The following is a 14,810-nucleotide window of genomic DNA, read 5'->3' as shown; positions in this document are numbered from 1 at the left end:
AAAAAAAAAATAAATTAATATCTTTTAGCTTTAAAAATGTTCCAATAAAAAGGAAGTATTGACTCAGAGATGCTGAATACAAATCCACACTTAATGCTTTCATATTTTTATGTACACTAAAAAAAAGTACAAAATAAAAAAAAGAAAGCAAACAAACATATTATGTCCTTTTATTTTTGTTTTGGTTGATTGCATAAAAAAAAACTGTCTAAATTGATAAAAGATTTGAAATGTTGAGCCAAAAATAGATTTTTGAAAACAAGTTTTTAAAAGTTTTTTAAACAATATCTATCCATAACAGATTAATGTTAGTATTAGAAGTTGTTTTTAGGTATTTCTTCTTATTTATTAGGGTTCAAAAATGCTTGTTTTTTCAGTTTCTGCATTTAGATGTTTGATTATCCGGTTCCAAATCTATCCTGTTCACAATCAGGTCTTGGATTGAAAACTATTAAAGAAATTAATGTTGGTTTAGACCAAGTAAAAAATTACTGAGAAAAACAAAAAAACAAAAAAGTTAGTCTAATGCCATTTGTGTTAGGATGTAGTGCTGAAACATAAGCTGCCGTCAAAGTTTATTGGAACGTGTCGGCATCACTGAAGCTGGATTAGAAAAGAGTGACAATCATGGTGTTGGATGACTGGTGTGGAAATACTTCAGCAACTCCACTCCATGTCCAACATCTGTCAGGAATAAATGAAGCCACAAAGGGCAGGCTGTAGGTAGGTGGGGGTGAAGAACATTACTGACCCCGATGTAAAGTCATTTTGGGCCTGATAAGAGCTTTAAAAGGGAGGATAGCAAAAGTTTGTGGTTCCTGAACAAAGCCTCTGATGACGTATCTAACATCAAATTACAAGCCTGTTTCAGTGTCCCATTCAAACAGAGCTTTATATTGAATTTAATCTAGATTTTCATAGAAAATACAGCTGAAAGTAATTATGAATTATTCTACGATTACCTACTAATGATGAGCAGAATCCAGGCTGGTGGCAGAATACTGCAAATGTACCTGTTAATATGAGTCCTCATGCAGCCCTGCTCAGAGTGTAGTTTCTTGAAACCTCTTGATCAACCAAAAGTGAAAAATAATATAGTAAATGTGGTGTTATTTATTGCACAGCTTTCATGTGAATTATCTAAAGGAAAGTAGAGGAGGGTGGCAGGCTTAAAACATTCACAAAATTACTGAAAGCTTTTCTGCCTCACTGTCATATGGAATGGGAGTGAGCAAATTAGGAAGAGCACAATAGGGGTTAATTCTATTCAAAAGCCTTAAATCATTTTACAATTCTAAGTGTGAGGCTTTTTCAAATTTGGATGTAAAAGCATAAAGTATAGCTGTCTAACATTCACATCACTGTTCTGCATATGACTGTGCAACAGGAAAATAAGTTTTAGGGATACATTTGTTGGACTCAAGCTGCATGTCTTTATAGCAATTGCCTTGCTTCTATTAAACAGCTGGGAAAAGATGATGCTGTCAGCTCTTTATTATTCTACATAACCTGCAATTTACAAGATGTTGAAGAATACAAGATGTGTTTGGTTTTAACATGCAAAAATGTTCCGACTCAGGAATCAGAGAGAATCAATGTCAAAATACAACATTGACCTGAATTCTCGTATAACCATTCCAGTAATACAAAGTTTGTCATCCTGACAGTTAAAACTCATATAACCTTGGGCTAAATGAACTAGTTCCCCAAGAACATTCCTCTAGGTTTCTGGAAAAACCTTTTAAATTAGCAGTCAGGTAGGNTTTTTTTTTCTCTCTCTCTCTTTCTCTTCCTCTCACTCACAGCTAGGGGAGTTTCACAACCAAGTTTGGACTTTCTACCCTGCAGAGCAACATCTTTGGAGCAGCGGAGCTGAAGGAGGAAGGTGGTGGTGGGACAACAGACAAGAAGGCAGCTGCTCCTCTCTTCGGTGTGGTTTTCCTTCTCTCATGCTTGACATGCTTGAAGACTTGGAGAAGTCAGGCGACATGAAATGAGCGTATGAGAAGAGCTGAAACTGCTTCCTGGATAAGGATTTCTCACTTGATCCACTGGAGGAGGTGGACGAGGAGTCAGGGGGGAACAGGGACTCTGCTCAGTTTGTGGATACCCACATTTCCTCTCACCCACTAGAACAGTTTGAATGAGTGTGGTTTTCTAGAACCCCTCACTGCACCTGGGTGTGTGCTTGTCTCTGTGTATGCTGAGAGCTTCAGGCAACCAACGGACTCCAAATGGCTAATGCGAGCCCCTGCATGCCCTCAGGGGCAATGTCCCAGGTGTTCTTCCCTCCTATAGGGGCCTCTCCACCCGGCTCAGCGGTGATGCAGCAGGGGACCCCTATATCCATGCCCTCTATGCCTCCTCAGACTCCTTTTCCAGTGATGGACCTCACAGCAGGACACATTCCTGGTGGGATGATGCCCTCAATGGTTCCTACTCCAGCCGGTGTCTCCTTCATCATCCAGATTGGTCTGACCAGGGAATCTGTTCTTTTGCCCCAGACTGCTGATCTGGCTTATGTGAAACAAATTGCCTGCTCCATTGTTGACACCAAGGTAAGACAAGGCAAGACTGGAGAAGACGGGGAAGTTGTAATGTGAGGGCGTATTGATGTGTAATAACCTCATTTGTTTTTGTCATTTTTAAGAAACCCCCAAAGTGTGAAAATACGCAGCGTTCTGCACACATTATAGCAATTAGTCATTTTTTGCAGAAGAACGTACAAAAACATGGTGCATTCAAGTCGGCTCTGTGACTCGACAAGCAGAGCGAGTATTTGACAGGTTTCATCCAGCTTTTTACTAATGGGGCCACACATGTGCTGTACAGGAAATAGCTACTTATATATATGATTTGTATATGAACTGCTACTTTGTTAGAAATAACTGATATACAAGTGATTCTCAGTCAACAAAAATATAATTGAAAGTTAATCTTCTTCGGTATGTTAGTTCAAAAACTGAAACTCCTAAATTATATTTATCAAAGCATAGTATTAAAGGGTTTTTGATAAAACCAAACTGCAGTGGGCAAAGGAGGTGATGAGCTTCTGCTATTGTCCCTCCAAGGAATGAGACTGTTGTAATCCTTATCCTCATACATCAATGTGTGACGTCTCTTGAAGCTCCATCTTGGGAATCTCCCCCAAAGGATCTCCCCCTTTTTTTATTCTACCTTGATCCACTGGATCAAAGCTGCATCTTTCCCTGTTTGCTTTTCACCACACTTCTTTCTTCCACTCAACTTTCCACTAACATAGTTTTATTTAGCCTTCTGAATGGTACTTGTTTCTTAGCCTTTTTTGCTTAGCCTCCTTATAGATACTGTCTAAAATTATCATCTGAACAGAAAAAAAGAGATTTATTAATATTTTACATTTTTTATCTGTAAGTTGGAATCATCTAATTAAATGGTTCAAAGGTTTGAAATGTGTCATTCTGAAATTAATCTCTATAAAAAGTTTTTAAATTGAATTATTAAAACACACTTTTTGATGATAGCCTAGCCTTTGTTGAGATGTATCTATATGTCCAAAAATGTACATGTTCTTTTGATAGGAACCATTATTTGTGTTTTAATTGGGCATTCTATAAAGAAGAAGTTTGATATGGTTCAGTTCCTCCACCTTCTGTTGACAAAAAGTCCTTTTTTACTTTCTGAACATATGTTTTGCATTTCAAGCGTCACTTAGCCCCCCCAGGGTGAACGCTTCATTGATTTAGTTATTCAGTCAGTTATTAACTTTTAAAAGCAGATTGTTATTCTGTTCCAGATGTCAACGGATATGCCACTGTTTAAACATAGATATTTTATTAGTAAGCTGACAAGAATATTAATATTTTAGTATTAAAAGGCTTTTATTATAAAACAATACTGTAACATACAGAGAATTCAAGATGTTTTGTTTTCAAACTTTGAAACCATTTTTTGGCAGTAATCCACCACTATAAACCACTTGCAAGGCATGGCACTGGCAGCGTTATGCTGAGGGTCTCTTTTACTTCCAGTGGTATCCTCACATCCTCCAACTTCCTTTCCAACAAACAGCCTGATATTTAAAACCTGGGCAATATTGGTGTTTAAAACAGAATGACATTTTAAAACACACCAAAGTTTGTTTCTGAACAAAGGTAGCTGGCTAACAGTGACCTCCATGTTGTCTTTTGTGCACTGTGCTTAAAGGCTAGCTTTTTGCCAGTGTTAACTAACCCTAAAAGGTCTTTTAAAGGACTGCTAGCTGTTTATTGAGGAATACAGTCATTATAGTCATTTAGTTAAAAGTTAAAACCTCAAAGTACACATGCAGAGACAAGTGTTGGCGAGCAGACAGGTTGTAACATCCTTTCAACAACAGGAAGCAACATGTATTATTGGAAATGTGCTCTTTATTTCAGTGCCAACAGCATAAAAAAGGATAGGTTGGGTAGATGACACACATTTTAATCTATAAGTCAGGCTGGCAGGTTATAATCTGCTGATTATGTCAGCATGTTCAGTACAGCTCTGTTAAACTCACCAGAAATGTGCATTTTCCAGGAAGCAGTGGATGTCCTCTCCAACTAGCACTAACCGGTTTGCTAATGAGTTATTTTGTTTTGGTGCAACATACTTTGTTAGAATGCCGTTTGCCTTTGATGAACCTGGCTGTGCCTCTGCTTACGGTTAATGAGTCTAAACATACAGCTGTGTATCATCTCATGTCCAACGCTCATCAGCTTTAAAATTGTTTGAATGTCTGTTTCAATACGTCACTGCTACTCTCCACCTAAAAAGGCAACGTTAAAACATCTATCCTAATACTGTAAAGGCACAACCTCTGCTTTACCTGATTTTGTCACATTGCAAAAAAAAATGTCAGTGTGTTTATATGACACATTAACGCAAAGCAGCACATGTCAAGTCTGGTGCAACCAATTGCTTAAAGAAGTCACCTAATCGGTAGGAATACTGGAGAACCAACTTGCATGCAGTCCTCAAACCCTCTGTTTTTGTAGAAAGATGAGAAGAAGAAGACAGAAGAGCCACAATGCATGTAGGGAACACTTCAAACATTTCAAAGAAGGTGCAGTAGGCACTTGGAACGTTATTAGAGTTAATAAGCGATGAATGACTGGTAGACAACACTAATCACACCCAGATAGATGCTTTTGAATAAGGAAAATAACCATTATTTTAAATGACCTAGTTAAAGTCCGGGCCTGCATCCGAGAAGGAAAAATTTTATTAACAGACTTTTTCTTTCCACTCTGACAAAGCATACACTTTCTTGTTGAGAATAGTATGCAAAAATGCTAGGTTCTAGAAAAAAAAAAATAAATTAATATCTTTTAGCTTTAAAAATGTTCCAATAAAAAGGAAGTATTGACTCAGAGATGCTGAATACAAATCCACACTTAATGCTTTCATATTTTTATGTACACTAAAAAAAAGTACAAAATAAAAAAAAGAAAGCAAACAAACATATTATGTCCTTTTATTTTTGTTTTGGTTGATTGCATAAAAAAAAACTGTCTAAATTGATAAAAGATTTGAAATGTTGAGCCAAAAATAGATTTTTGAAAACAAGTTTTTAAAAGTTTTTTAAACAATATCTATCCATAACAGATTAATGTTAGTATTAGAAGTTGTTTTTAGGTATTTCTTCTTATTTATTAGGGTTCAAAAATGCTTGTTTTTTCAGTTTCTGCATTTAGATGTTTGATTATCCGGTTCCAAATCTATCCTGTTCACAATCAGGTCTTGGATTGAAAACTATTAAAGAAATTAATGTTGGTTTAGACCAAGTAAAAAATTACTGAGAAAAACAAAAAAACAAAAAAGTTAGTCTAATGCCATTTGTGTTAGGATGTAGTGCTGAAACATAAGCTGCCGTCAAAGTTTATTGGAACGTGTCGGCATCACTGAAGCTGGATTAGAAAAGAGTGACAATCATGGTGTTGGATGACTGGTGTGGAAATACTTCAGCAACTCCACTCCATGTCCAACATCTGTCAGGAATAAATGAAGCCACAAAGGGCAGGCTGTAGGTAGGTGGGGGTGAAGAACATTACTGACCCCGATGTAAAGTCATTTTGGGCCTGATAAGAGCTTTAAAAGGGAGGATAGCAAAAGTTTGTGGTTCCTGAACAAAGCCTCTGATGACGTATCTAACATCAAATTACAAGCCTGTTTCAGTGTCCCATTCAAACAGAGCTTTATATTGAATTTAATCTAGATTTTCATAGAAAATACAGCTGAAAGTAATTATGAATTATTCTACGATTACCTACTAATGATGAGCAGAATCCAGGCTGGTGGCAGAATACTGCAAATGTACCTGTTAATATGAGTCCTCATGCAGCCCTGCTCAGAGTGTAGTTTCTTGAAACCTCTTGATCAACCAAAAGTGAAAAATAATATAGTAAATGTGGTGTTATTTATTGCACAGCTTTCATGTGAATTATCTAAAGGAAAGTAGAGGAGGGTGGCAGGCTTAAAACATTCACAAAATTACTGAAAGCTTTTCTGCCTCACTGTCATATGGAATGGGAGTGAGCAAATTAGGAAGAGCACAATAGGGGTTAATTCTATTCAAAAGCCTTAAATCATTTTACAATTCTAAGTGTGAGGCTTTTTCAAATTTGGATGTAAAAGCATAAAGTATAGCTGTCTAACATTCACATCACTGTTCTGCATATGACTGTGCAACAGGAAAATAAGTTTTAGGGATACATTTGTTGGACTCAAGCTGCATGTCTTTATAGCAATTGCCTTGCTTCTATTAAACAGCTGGGAAAAGATGATGCTGTCAGCTCTTTATTATTCTACATAACCTGCAATTTACAAGATGTTGAAGAATACAAGATGTGTTTGGTTTTAACATGCAAAAATGTTCCGACTCAGGAATCAGAGAGAATCAATGTCAAAATACAACATTGACCTGAATTCTCGTATAACCATTCCAGTAATACAAAGTTTGTCATCCTGACAGTTAAAACTCATATAACCTTGGGCTAAATGAACTAGTTCCCCAAGAACATTCCTCTAGGTTTCTGGAAAAACCTTTTAAATTAGCAGTCAGGTAGGTCTGACGATTGTCTGATTATGAAAACTTAACTAATGGAGTTCCTGATAATAGATCCATTATGGTAAATGCCAAATGGGCCTGCTCCTCCTCCTGTTTTTTTTTTCTCACTTAAAGAGACTCACTGTTGTTTTTAAGAAGAGTGAGACTCTGAATATCAGAGAAGTGANCTCACTGTTGTTTTTAAGAAGAGTGAGACTCTGAATATCAGAGAAGTGATTGTAAACAGTCAGAATGCTGTCACCGTGTCCATGACAACACAAATGTTTGTAGGTCATGATTTAGTGTCATCTGCTCTTTGCAGTGGAAATATCTTCTATGTTTTTTCTTTCATGTCAGAGATATGTCCATTTCTGATTTATCCAGTTGGTCATGTAATGCGTTTATAATGAAAACGACCATATTTAAACATTTCTACAGTCAGACATTCAGTTTTAAAGCTGCAGTAAGTGACATACCTGGCGTTCCGAGAAATGCACCTTCACAGCTTAATGAGATTGTTTTCACAAACTATCGAGTTCACTGACGCCTCAAAACATGAGTCATTCTCTGTGTGCCTGAATCAATGCACAAAATAAAAAAATAAGGCTATTCTAGATTTCAATTCAATTTGCTAACTACATGGGCCCTGCGGTGATGTGGTGGGTAGCACTGTTGCCTTGCAGCAAGAAGGTTCTCTGTTCGATTCCTGGCCCAGGATCTTTCTGCATGGAGTTTGCATGTTCTCTCTCTGCATTCGTGGGTTCTCTAAAGCTTCTCTAAATTGTCCTTAGGTGTGAGTGTGCATGGTTGTTTGTATTTGTGTATCTCTGTGTTGCCCTGCAAAAGACTGGCGGCCTGTCCATATTTGTTTAAACTTGTTTCTTAGCACTGATTTCCCCTTCATCTACTCTTCTTCCTGTAAACCAATGGAACATGTTTGCTTAGATATTTTGAAAGAAAAGCCTGTATGCAGTAGGTCTATTTATGTGGTCTTCATCGAATCAAATAAATGCAGGAGGTTTAAACTTAACCACCAAGGGTATATTTGGGCACTTGGCTTGTTACATTAAAGCTGAGTTAAGTCTACCTGGTTTAAAGTATTGTAAACTAGCTAAACAGAATACATTGACATTCAGTTTACATGCAACATATCCAACAAGTAGCTGTGGTCTGTGAGAGGGAAACCTTGGATTTCTTTTTTTTTTCAAAGGTCCAACCTCTGTCTCTGTGCTTGCCCTCTGCACTTAACAGCTTTTTCATCCAGGCTGGTGCACTAAAAAAAACCTAATTATACTTTCAATGAATAATAAAATAGATAAATAAAGATACTAAATATTTAGGTTTAAACAATGTATATGCAGAGTATGTAGGGATTGCAGAAATGTTAGCTTGCACTTCTTTGACTCGCACAACTGCTGGAAGGAGAGAAGGTCTGCCTTTATGAGCCTCTCTGCAGACCTAATTGTTTATTTTAGTTTGGACCTGTCCTTTTTTGGGGATTAGTGGTAGAAATACAAAGGGCAGAATTGAAAATGGAAGCAAAGAAAATGAGCATAGACTTCTGTGGAAGGCTGTATTTCTTGAATTAATGGAAGTTCAGTCTATATCCCCATTTACGCTATCCATTTGAAACCATTCCGAGAATGGTCCAAGCACGGTAACCGAGATAACTGTCGAGTGTAATTGGAACAAAACTGAACTGGACCGTGCAGGACACAACTGAACCTTGCAAAATGTAGTACTAGTTCAACAGTAGGGCTCGGCACAGTTCGCTTGTGGCTCGGTTCTCTGATGAGCGCATGAGTAGCCTGCATCATCTCCTATTTAGTCATTTGAGTCATTTTGTGGGTTTTTCACCGTGTCCAGCTTTGCAATTCACAGATCTCTTCACCTGTTCACAACATGAACTTCTTCTTAGCCTATTAACAATATATGGCATAAAAAAAGCATGGTGCGACCTTGGATGATGCAGAGACAGAGGCTCTCATTGAAATTTGGGTGGAGCACGCTATCCAGGCACATAAGTTCCTCAATGTTATGGACACTGCCATTTTTCTTTGCATAATTTCCGCATTTAGGGCTGTAGTATGGTGGACCGCCGATAGGAGGCATGGAACCACGCTAGCGTGATGTGTAAGTGGTCGTAAGAACCAAGCTAAGCATGGTTAACTGATCCAAATCGGTCGGAACTCTGCAGGGATCAGTTTCAGAAGGGTAGTGTAGTGGCAGGCATTCACTGTACGATTTTTTTGCCATTTTTGAGCTGATTCTCCAGTTGTGTGAGAATTTTTTCGATCGGGCCGAGTTTCAGCCTCATCGTGTGTCCTGCATCGTGTAGTATACAGGGGGTAACGAGGGGCATCAGCCTCTTGCGACCACCTTCCAATCAGGTATCGTAAGGTCGGGAGAAAAATCAAACATGTTTGAAATTCAGTTGGCCCTCGTGAGGTGTTCCTGGGCAAATCTTGCTGTTGAAGCATAGCTATAAGCGTCTACGAGCCAATTTACCAGAACCCTGAGCACTGAGCATGTGCAAACAAGGAGGGTTTTCTTCTTCCAGATTGACAAGTATGACCACCACCATCTCTTGGCGCTGAGTCCGACATTGGGTTTTTGGACCTGCTGTGTGAGCAGGTAGATCACATCAGAGCGTTGGGACATACAGTGTAAGAACATGAAAGAGACGTTAGCTGGCATTTCTTTGACTCGCAAAACTGCTGGAAAAAGAGAAGGTCTGCCTTGATGAGCCTTCCCCAAAGGCAGACTTTATTTCTTGCAGTCCAGATGATACTGGAAGGCTGTATTTCTTGTAGTCTTGCAGTTCACTGGAATGATGTAGTTCCAAGGTATTTGGTCCAAAACAGTCACTATCTTCACATCTGATTAATGAATTCTTGTCTTCATTTTTATGGAAAAATATAAATACCCTCTCTGAAAACAAAGACAATGTATAGAGCCTGACTATTTCCAAAGCTCTTTATTCCAGTCATGCACACATGCGGTCAACAATCTTCCAAAATCCCCTAAATACAAAACTCCTGCCCTGTTTGGAGCTGCAGCTTTAGTTGGGAAAGTTGAACAATGCACGGTTTGTCCTGGCTTGGCTAACTAAGAGCAACACAGGAGCTAGGCTGTGAGCTTTCATGCATGAATGCCTACACTCGAAGGGTTTTGAAAGGTAGTTGGGTGCGTGCACCCCCACCCCGTGGTCATCTCGGCCATCCTAAAAAGGGTGAGTCATCTGCTCTGTTTATTCACAGGATCCCTTCTACTGTTCCATTGACACTTTTTCCATTCACTCCTCAGGCAAGGAGCCACACTCCTTGTTGCTGTTATTTTTATTTTTTTTTTAGTCTCCCAATCTTACTGCTTTCCTCTACTTTTGTCTTTAATAACTAAAAGCTTTTAAAAGACCAGGTTACCTCTTCACCTGGCAAAAGTATTGACTAGAATCTATTTTGGCTTCCCTACAGCCCCCAGCTGCCTCCTAAGCCCCCACTCACTCTTGATCCATTTGTTAGTGAAGCCTGGGAAACAGAGGTCTGTCTTCATTCAACAATAATGAGGCTTTCATGCAGCATCCCTTCCTCGGCAGGCCCTTTGTGAGCCCCCACTTATTTTGATGGACATTTGTTTTCCTTATTTTTCCATCTTGTTCGTCTTGTTATATATTTCACATTTTCTTTCCTTTCTTAAAGGTAATCAAGACAGAACACCACACTTCTTCCTCCTCCGTATTTCACTCCTCATCTTTCACAACTTTCTTGCTTTTCCTCTCCTTGTCTTTTCATCTGTTTGCTCCACTTAAAACAACCTCTTTACACACTTTGGCCCATCTTTCCTCCTTGATTTATTAAATATCCACTTTTTATACATCTTTTTTCTTGTGCTTCTTTGTTCCTAACTCCCAATATGTTCTGTTATTTATTCACCATCTTCTAAACACCAGTAAAAGTAGACAGATGTTGAGTGTTTCATAGTAATGTCTGTTCTTGTTTAAGCCATAAGAAACAGGTTGCCTTGGAGAAGCAATCGTGTACTTTTCCAACCTTTCTCATGTTAGCACAACAAAAAATTTTTATAAAAGAAAAATAGAAAATAAACTACAACGTAAAGTGTGGCATGCCTTCGTATTCAGCCACTTAAGTCATGAGGTTGTCTTTTCCATTTTGCTGGAAACACAATTTTTTGAGATTTATTCTTGCTAAAAAAACATCCCCACATCATGATTCTCTCACTACCATGTTTCACTATGGTGATTTCTCAGCCATACACAGCCTTTTTCTGTAGGACAAAATGTTAAATTTCTGTCTCCTCTGTCAAGAACTTCTTATTGTGATTTTTCCTATTCTGTGTTTTTTCTGTGTTGTCGACCTAGAAAACAGCAAATGGGACTTCTTATTTCTAGCTCCGCTTCCAACTAGGCCAGATTTGCGGAACACATGGCTTATGTTGTCCATATAAATGTGGTATGCATGTGGCAAATGCATATTTTCCTTCACCCATATTACTTTGGGTTGGTCTGTTAAATAAAGTTCCATTGGAAAACTCTAGTTTCAGGTTTGAAATGTAATGTCAGGTATAAAAGTATCCAGTATGTATCCAGTTTAAAATGCTGTATGGATTCTCTGGGCACTAGAGAAAAACAATGACCATGGTTTGTCAAAATCGAAATGCAGTTCAGTTCATATCTTCTACCTTCACCTTGTTTGTCAGAAGGCGTGGCGTTTTTTCCTTTTCTGACAACCCCGACATGTTCCTTACGTCATTTTGTTCTTGCATAGAAATTCTGGTTGATGTCAATGTGTGGGTGAAGTGCGTCTGTGTCTACGTAAGCCTGTGAGAACCTGTCAGGGCCCTTTCACTGTTCGCCTTGTCACCTTACCGGATTGTCAAACATGACTGCGAGCTAACCTGCGCTGAGTTATGTTGCACTTTAAACAGGCAGCCAGGATCCAGCCAGACTTTGTTTGACCAATGACGCAAAAATACTGTACGAAGTAAAGCATTCACATGTCACTGTAAAATTCCATCAAAGTTTAGGTTTTTTTTTTGGTATGTTGTGATACAACAAAGGAAATTATGATTGATTTGAACAAACACAAAGCAATCTAAGTAGCTAAACAGAAACACTCTACGCCTTCCAGACATAAACAGACTTGCAGCTGTGATTAAACCAACCCCATGCCCCCACACCCAGCCTCTGTTCTAACCATTGTTTCCACCTCCGTTTTGGAAGTTGCTGTTTCTTTATCTCACTCCCTAGAGAAGAGGCTCGGTGCTGGGGTTGGGATCACTCACACTACCTCCTGTTTACCACACTCCCTCGTAAACGTGTTTTTCACACTGTAATTCAACACTTGGCCAATTATTTCCTAGTAAAGACTATGGAAACAATGACGTTTAAAAAAAAATCTGTGTTTATTGCCTGTACATATACATCAACTCATAAAAAAGCTACTAAAACATTTCCCCTCCCTTTAGAATCAAGTATTTTTTAAATGGGTTGAAAGGAATTTCATTTGCAATACTTAGATGAGCATAATGGATTATATTGATCTAAGCAACAAGCTGGAAGCGTATTTATCTGAAAACCAACCAAATATGTATGTTTTTAAAATACTCCTTTTATAAGAACACATGTTTATGCAAACTTAATCTTCAAACCTTAAATCCTCTAAGTCAGTCAATATGCATGACTTGGAAAGGTGCTTATGCAGAAGCAAGAACAAACTGCAGATGTGATAATACATCTGTTCACCTAGCAAACAGCAACTTAAAGCCATTATTATTTTATCAACTAAAATTGCACTGCCATTATATAAACTGACCACATTTTAAATGTTGAGGATGACAGCAACATGCACCTGTTCTGCAAGCCCAGGCGTGTGAGTGTCTCCCTCTGTCTGTGTGTGGGTTAGTGTGTGGGAGTGTGTCGGTTCCCTCTCTTGATGATTTGCATGGTAGCGGAACAGCTTTGCATGACCGACCGTGCTTGGTGTCTCCTAGCTGTTGGCAGTGGGGGCAAAGTCATTGAAAACACCAGGACATTTGAGTATTCAAATCACACTTTCCTACAGGGAATGCAGAGACAGGGGTGTTAGTCAGACTCCCTGAGAGAACAGGGATGGTAGATGAAGATAAGTGTTTGAAACTAGATTGGGGACTGAGATTGCATTTTGAAAGTAGCACGCATAGAGATAACATTCCATTTGTCCCCAGTCTGCATTAATGTGAACCATCATACATAGTAGAAAAAACATTTTGAAATGACGTTTTTGTTGTAGAACAGGACTTTCTTTGAGCTTTATGTCTTTTAAGGGCTTATTTTCTTCACAGCCCAGTTGCATTCCTTCTGTTTTTGTAAGCAAAGGAAATCTTATGATACTAATCCCACAATTAGTAATGGTGAAAATGGTTTGGTGCTGTATTCCAATTGGAAACCCGTGAGCAGAGTTAAGCAGCATCTAGTGGCCTTTGCTATGGAGTGTTTGAGTATCATGGAGTTAACTGAAAGATGGATTAAAGTTAGCATGTTGGTTCTTAACAGAGGCAATTTTTCATTGAATACTAAGGATGCTAAACCTCCCCTGTAAATTTATTAAAATTATCATTAAAATATGCATTTTCAAACTTCATAAATGTAGTCATTAAACTGCATTAAATATACGTAAAATACGCCTGATTTCATGAGTATGTATCACATTAATCAGCTGTTTATTTCACTCACAGATGCAATTTCTGCCGGTAAGGAATCCCTGTTGAGGTTTGAGCCTCAGCCTATTGAGGCAGGCAATGAAAAAGTAGAGCTCTGATTGGATAATACACCAAAATATGTCACTTCCAGTGAGGCGAAACCTCTTAGGAGGGGTCGTAAAGATGGCTGCTCGATGCTGATTATCAAACATACTTAAGGACTTTTGACAGTGGCCAGACAGCCAGGAGGTTTTCTTTCATTCAATCAGTTATCTTGTGCTGATGCTTAACTCTTGCCGTGGTTTCTGGAGTTTATTATTTTAGAGCACTTCAGAATAACTATTTAGCTCTTTTCACCCATAGTAGTGATGTGTTTTATGTGTTTCAACATTTGTTAATGCAATACATGAAGTTTGGATTTGATTAACACCAATCAGCGCCCCCTGTTTCAGAGAGAAGCAGCTACCACTGTTTCTTAAGGATGAAAAATACACTTCATTAGCAAGCAAACCCAACTCATACGCCCTTCCTTTGAAATTAGTGACTTATAAGCAATCGTGATGTTTAGGGTTCTTAGACCCTGTGTCTTTATTGTTTATATAATCTTAATTCAGCTTATTATTTAGTGCAATTACAAAAAGGGTAGATCCTAGAGTTTACAAAAGAAGACCCCTTTAATATACAAGGACGACACACCTTAAGAAAAACAAGACACCTTTAGAAAGTGCGGTGCCTGAAACCATTTACCTTTGTGATCTAGAATGTTTAAAATATGTGTTATAATGGGGGTTTTAGGAAGGCGGCAGACAATAGGGTCAGTGTGAGGGTTGACAGGATGGGTTTGGTTGGTCAGCAGCAGACATGTGTTTTCGTAGATGACTGAATACAGGGAACAGATACAGTATGAGGGGATATGGGAAAAAAGCAAACTCAATAGTTCATCCAAAACTATTTTTCTCGTTTGACTTGCCTGAGCTAGTGTTAAGACAGTCAGACAGTACAGTTTGGAGGCCTTATAGATAAGCCGAAGTTGAAAGAAATTTAAAAGTTTTAATAAGGTAGGCAG

General features: G+C 38.4%; 1 protein-coding gene across 2 annotated transcripts in view; it reads left to right on the top strand.

Moving 5' to 3' along the window:
• The first annotated feature begins 1,769 nt into the window (after nucleotides 1-1,769).
• Nucleotides 1,770-14,810, top strand: part of prkd2 (protein kinase D2) — a 52,768-nt gene continuing 39,727 nt past the window's right edge. Inside the window, exon 1 of one of the 2 annotated variants that reach the window (XM_015377266.1) lies at nucleotides 1,770-2,558. In XM_015377266.1, coding sequence (XP_015232752.1) covers nucleotides 2,235-2,558 — 324 coding nt within the window. In that variant the 5' untranslated portion in view covers nucleotides 1,770-2,234. The remainder of the gene's footprint in view (nucleotides 2,559-14,810) is intronic. The other variant, XM_015377265.1, reaches the window with a different exon arrangement.

This window comes from Cyprinodon variegatus, unplaced genomic scaffold (genome assembly GCF_000732505.1).
Source record: "Cyprinodon variegatus isolate N-32 unplaced genomic scaffold, C_variegatus-1.0 Scaffold150, whole genome shotgun sequence".
Taxonomy (NCBI): domain Eukaryota; kingdom Metazoa; phylum Chordata; class Actinopteri; order Cyprinodontiformes; family Cyprinodontidae; genus Cyprinodon; species Cyprinodon variegatus.
Note: the sequence above shows the minus strand (reverse complement) of the source record. Positions and strands in the feature narration are given on the sequence as shown.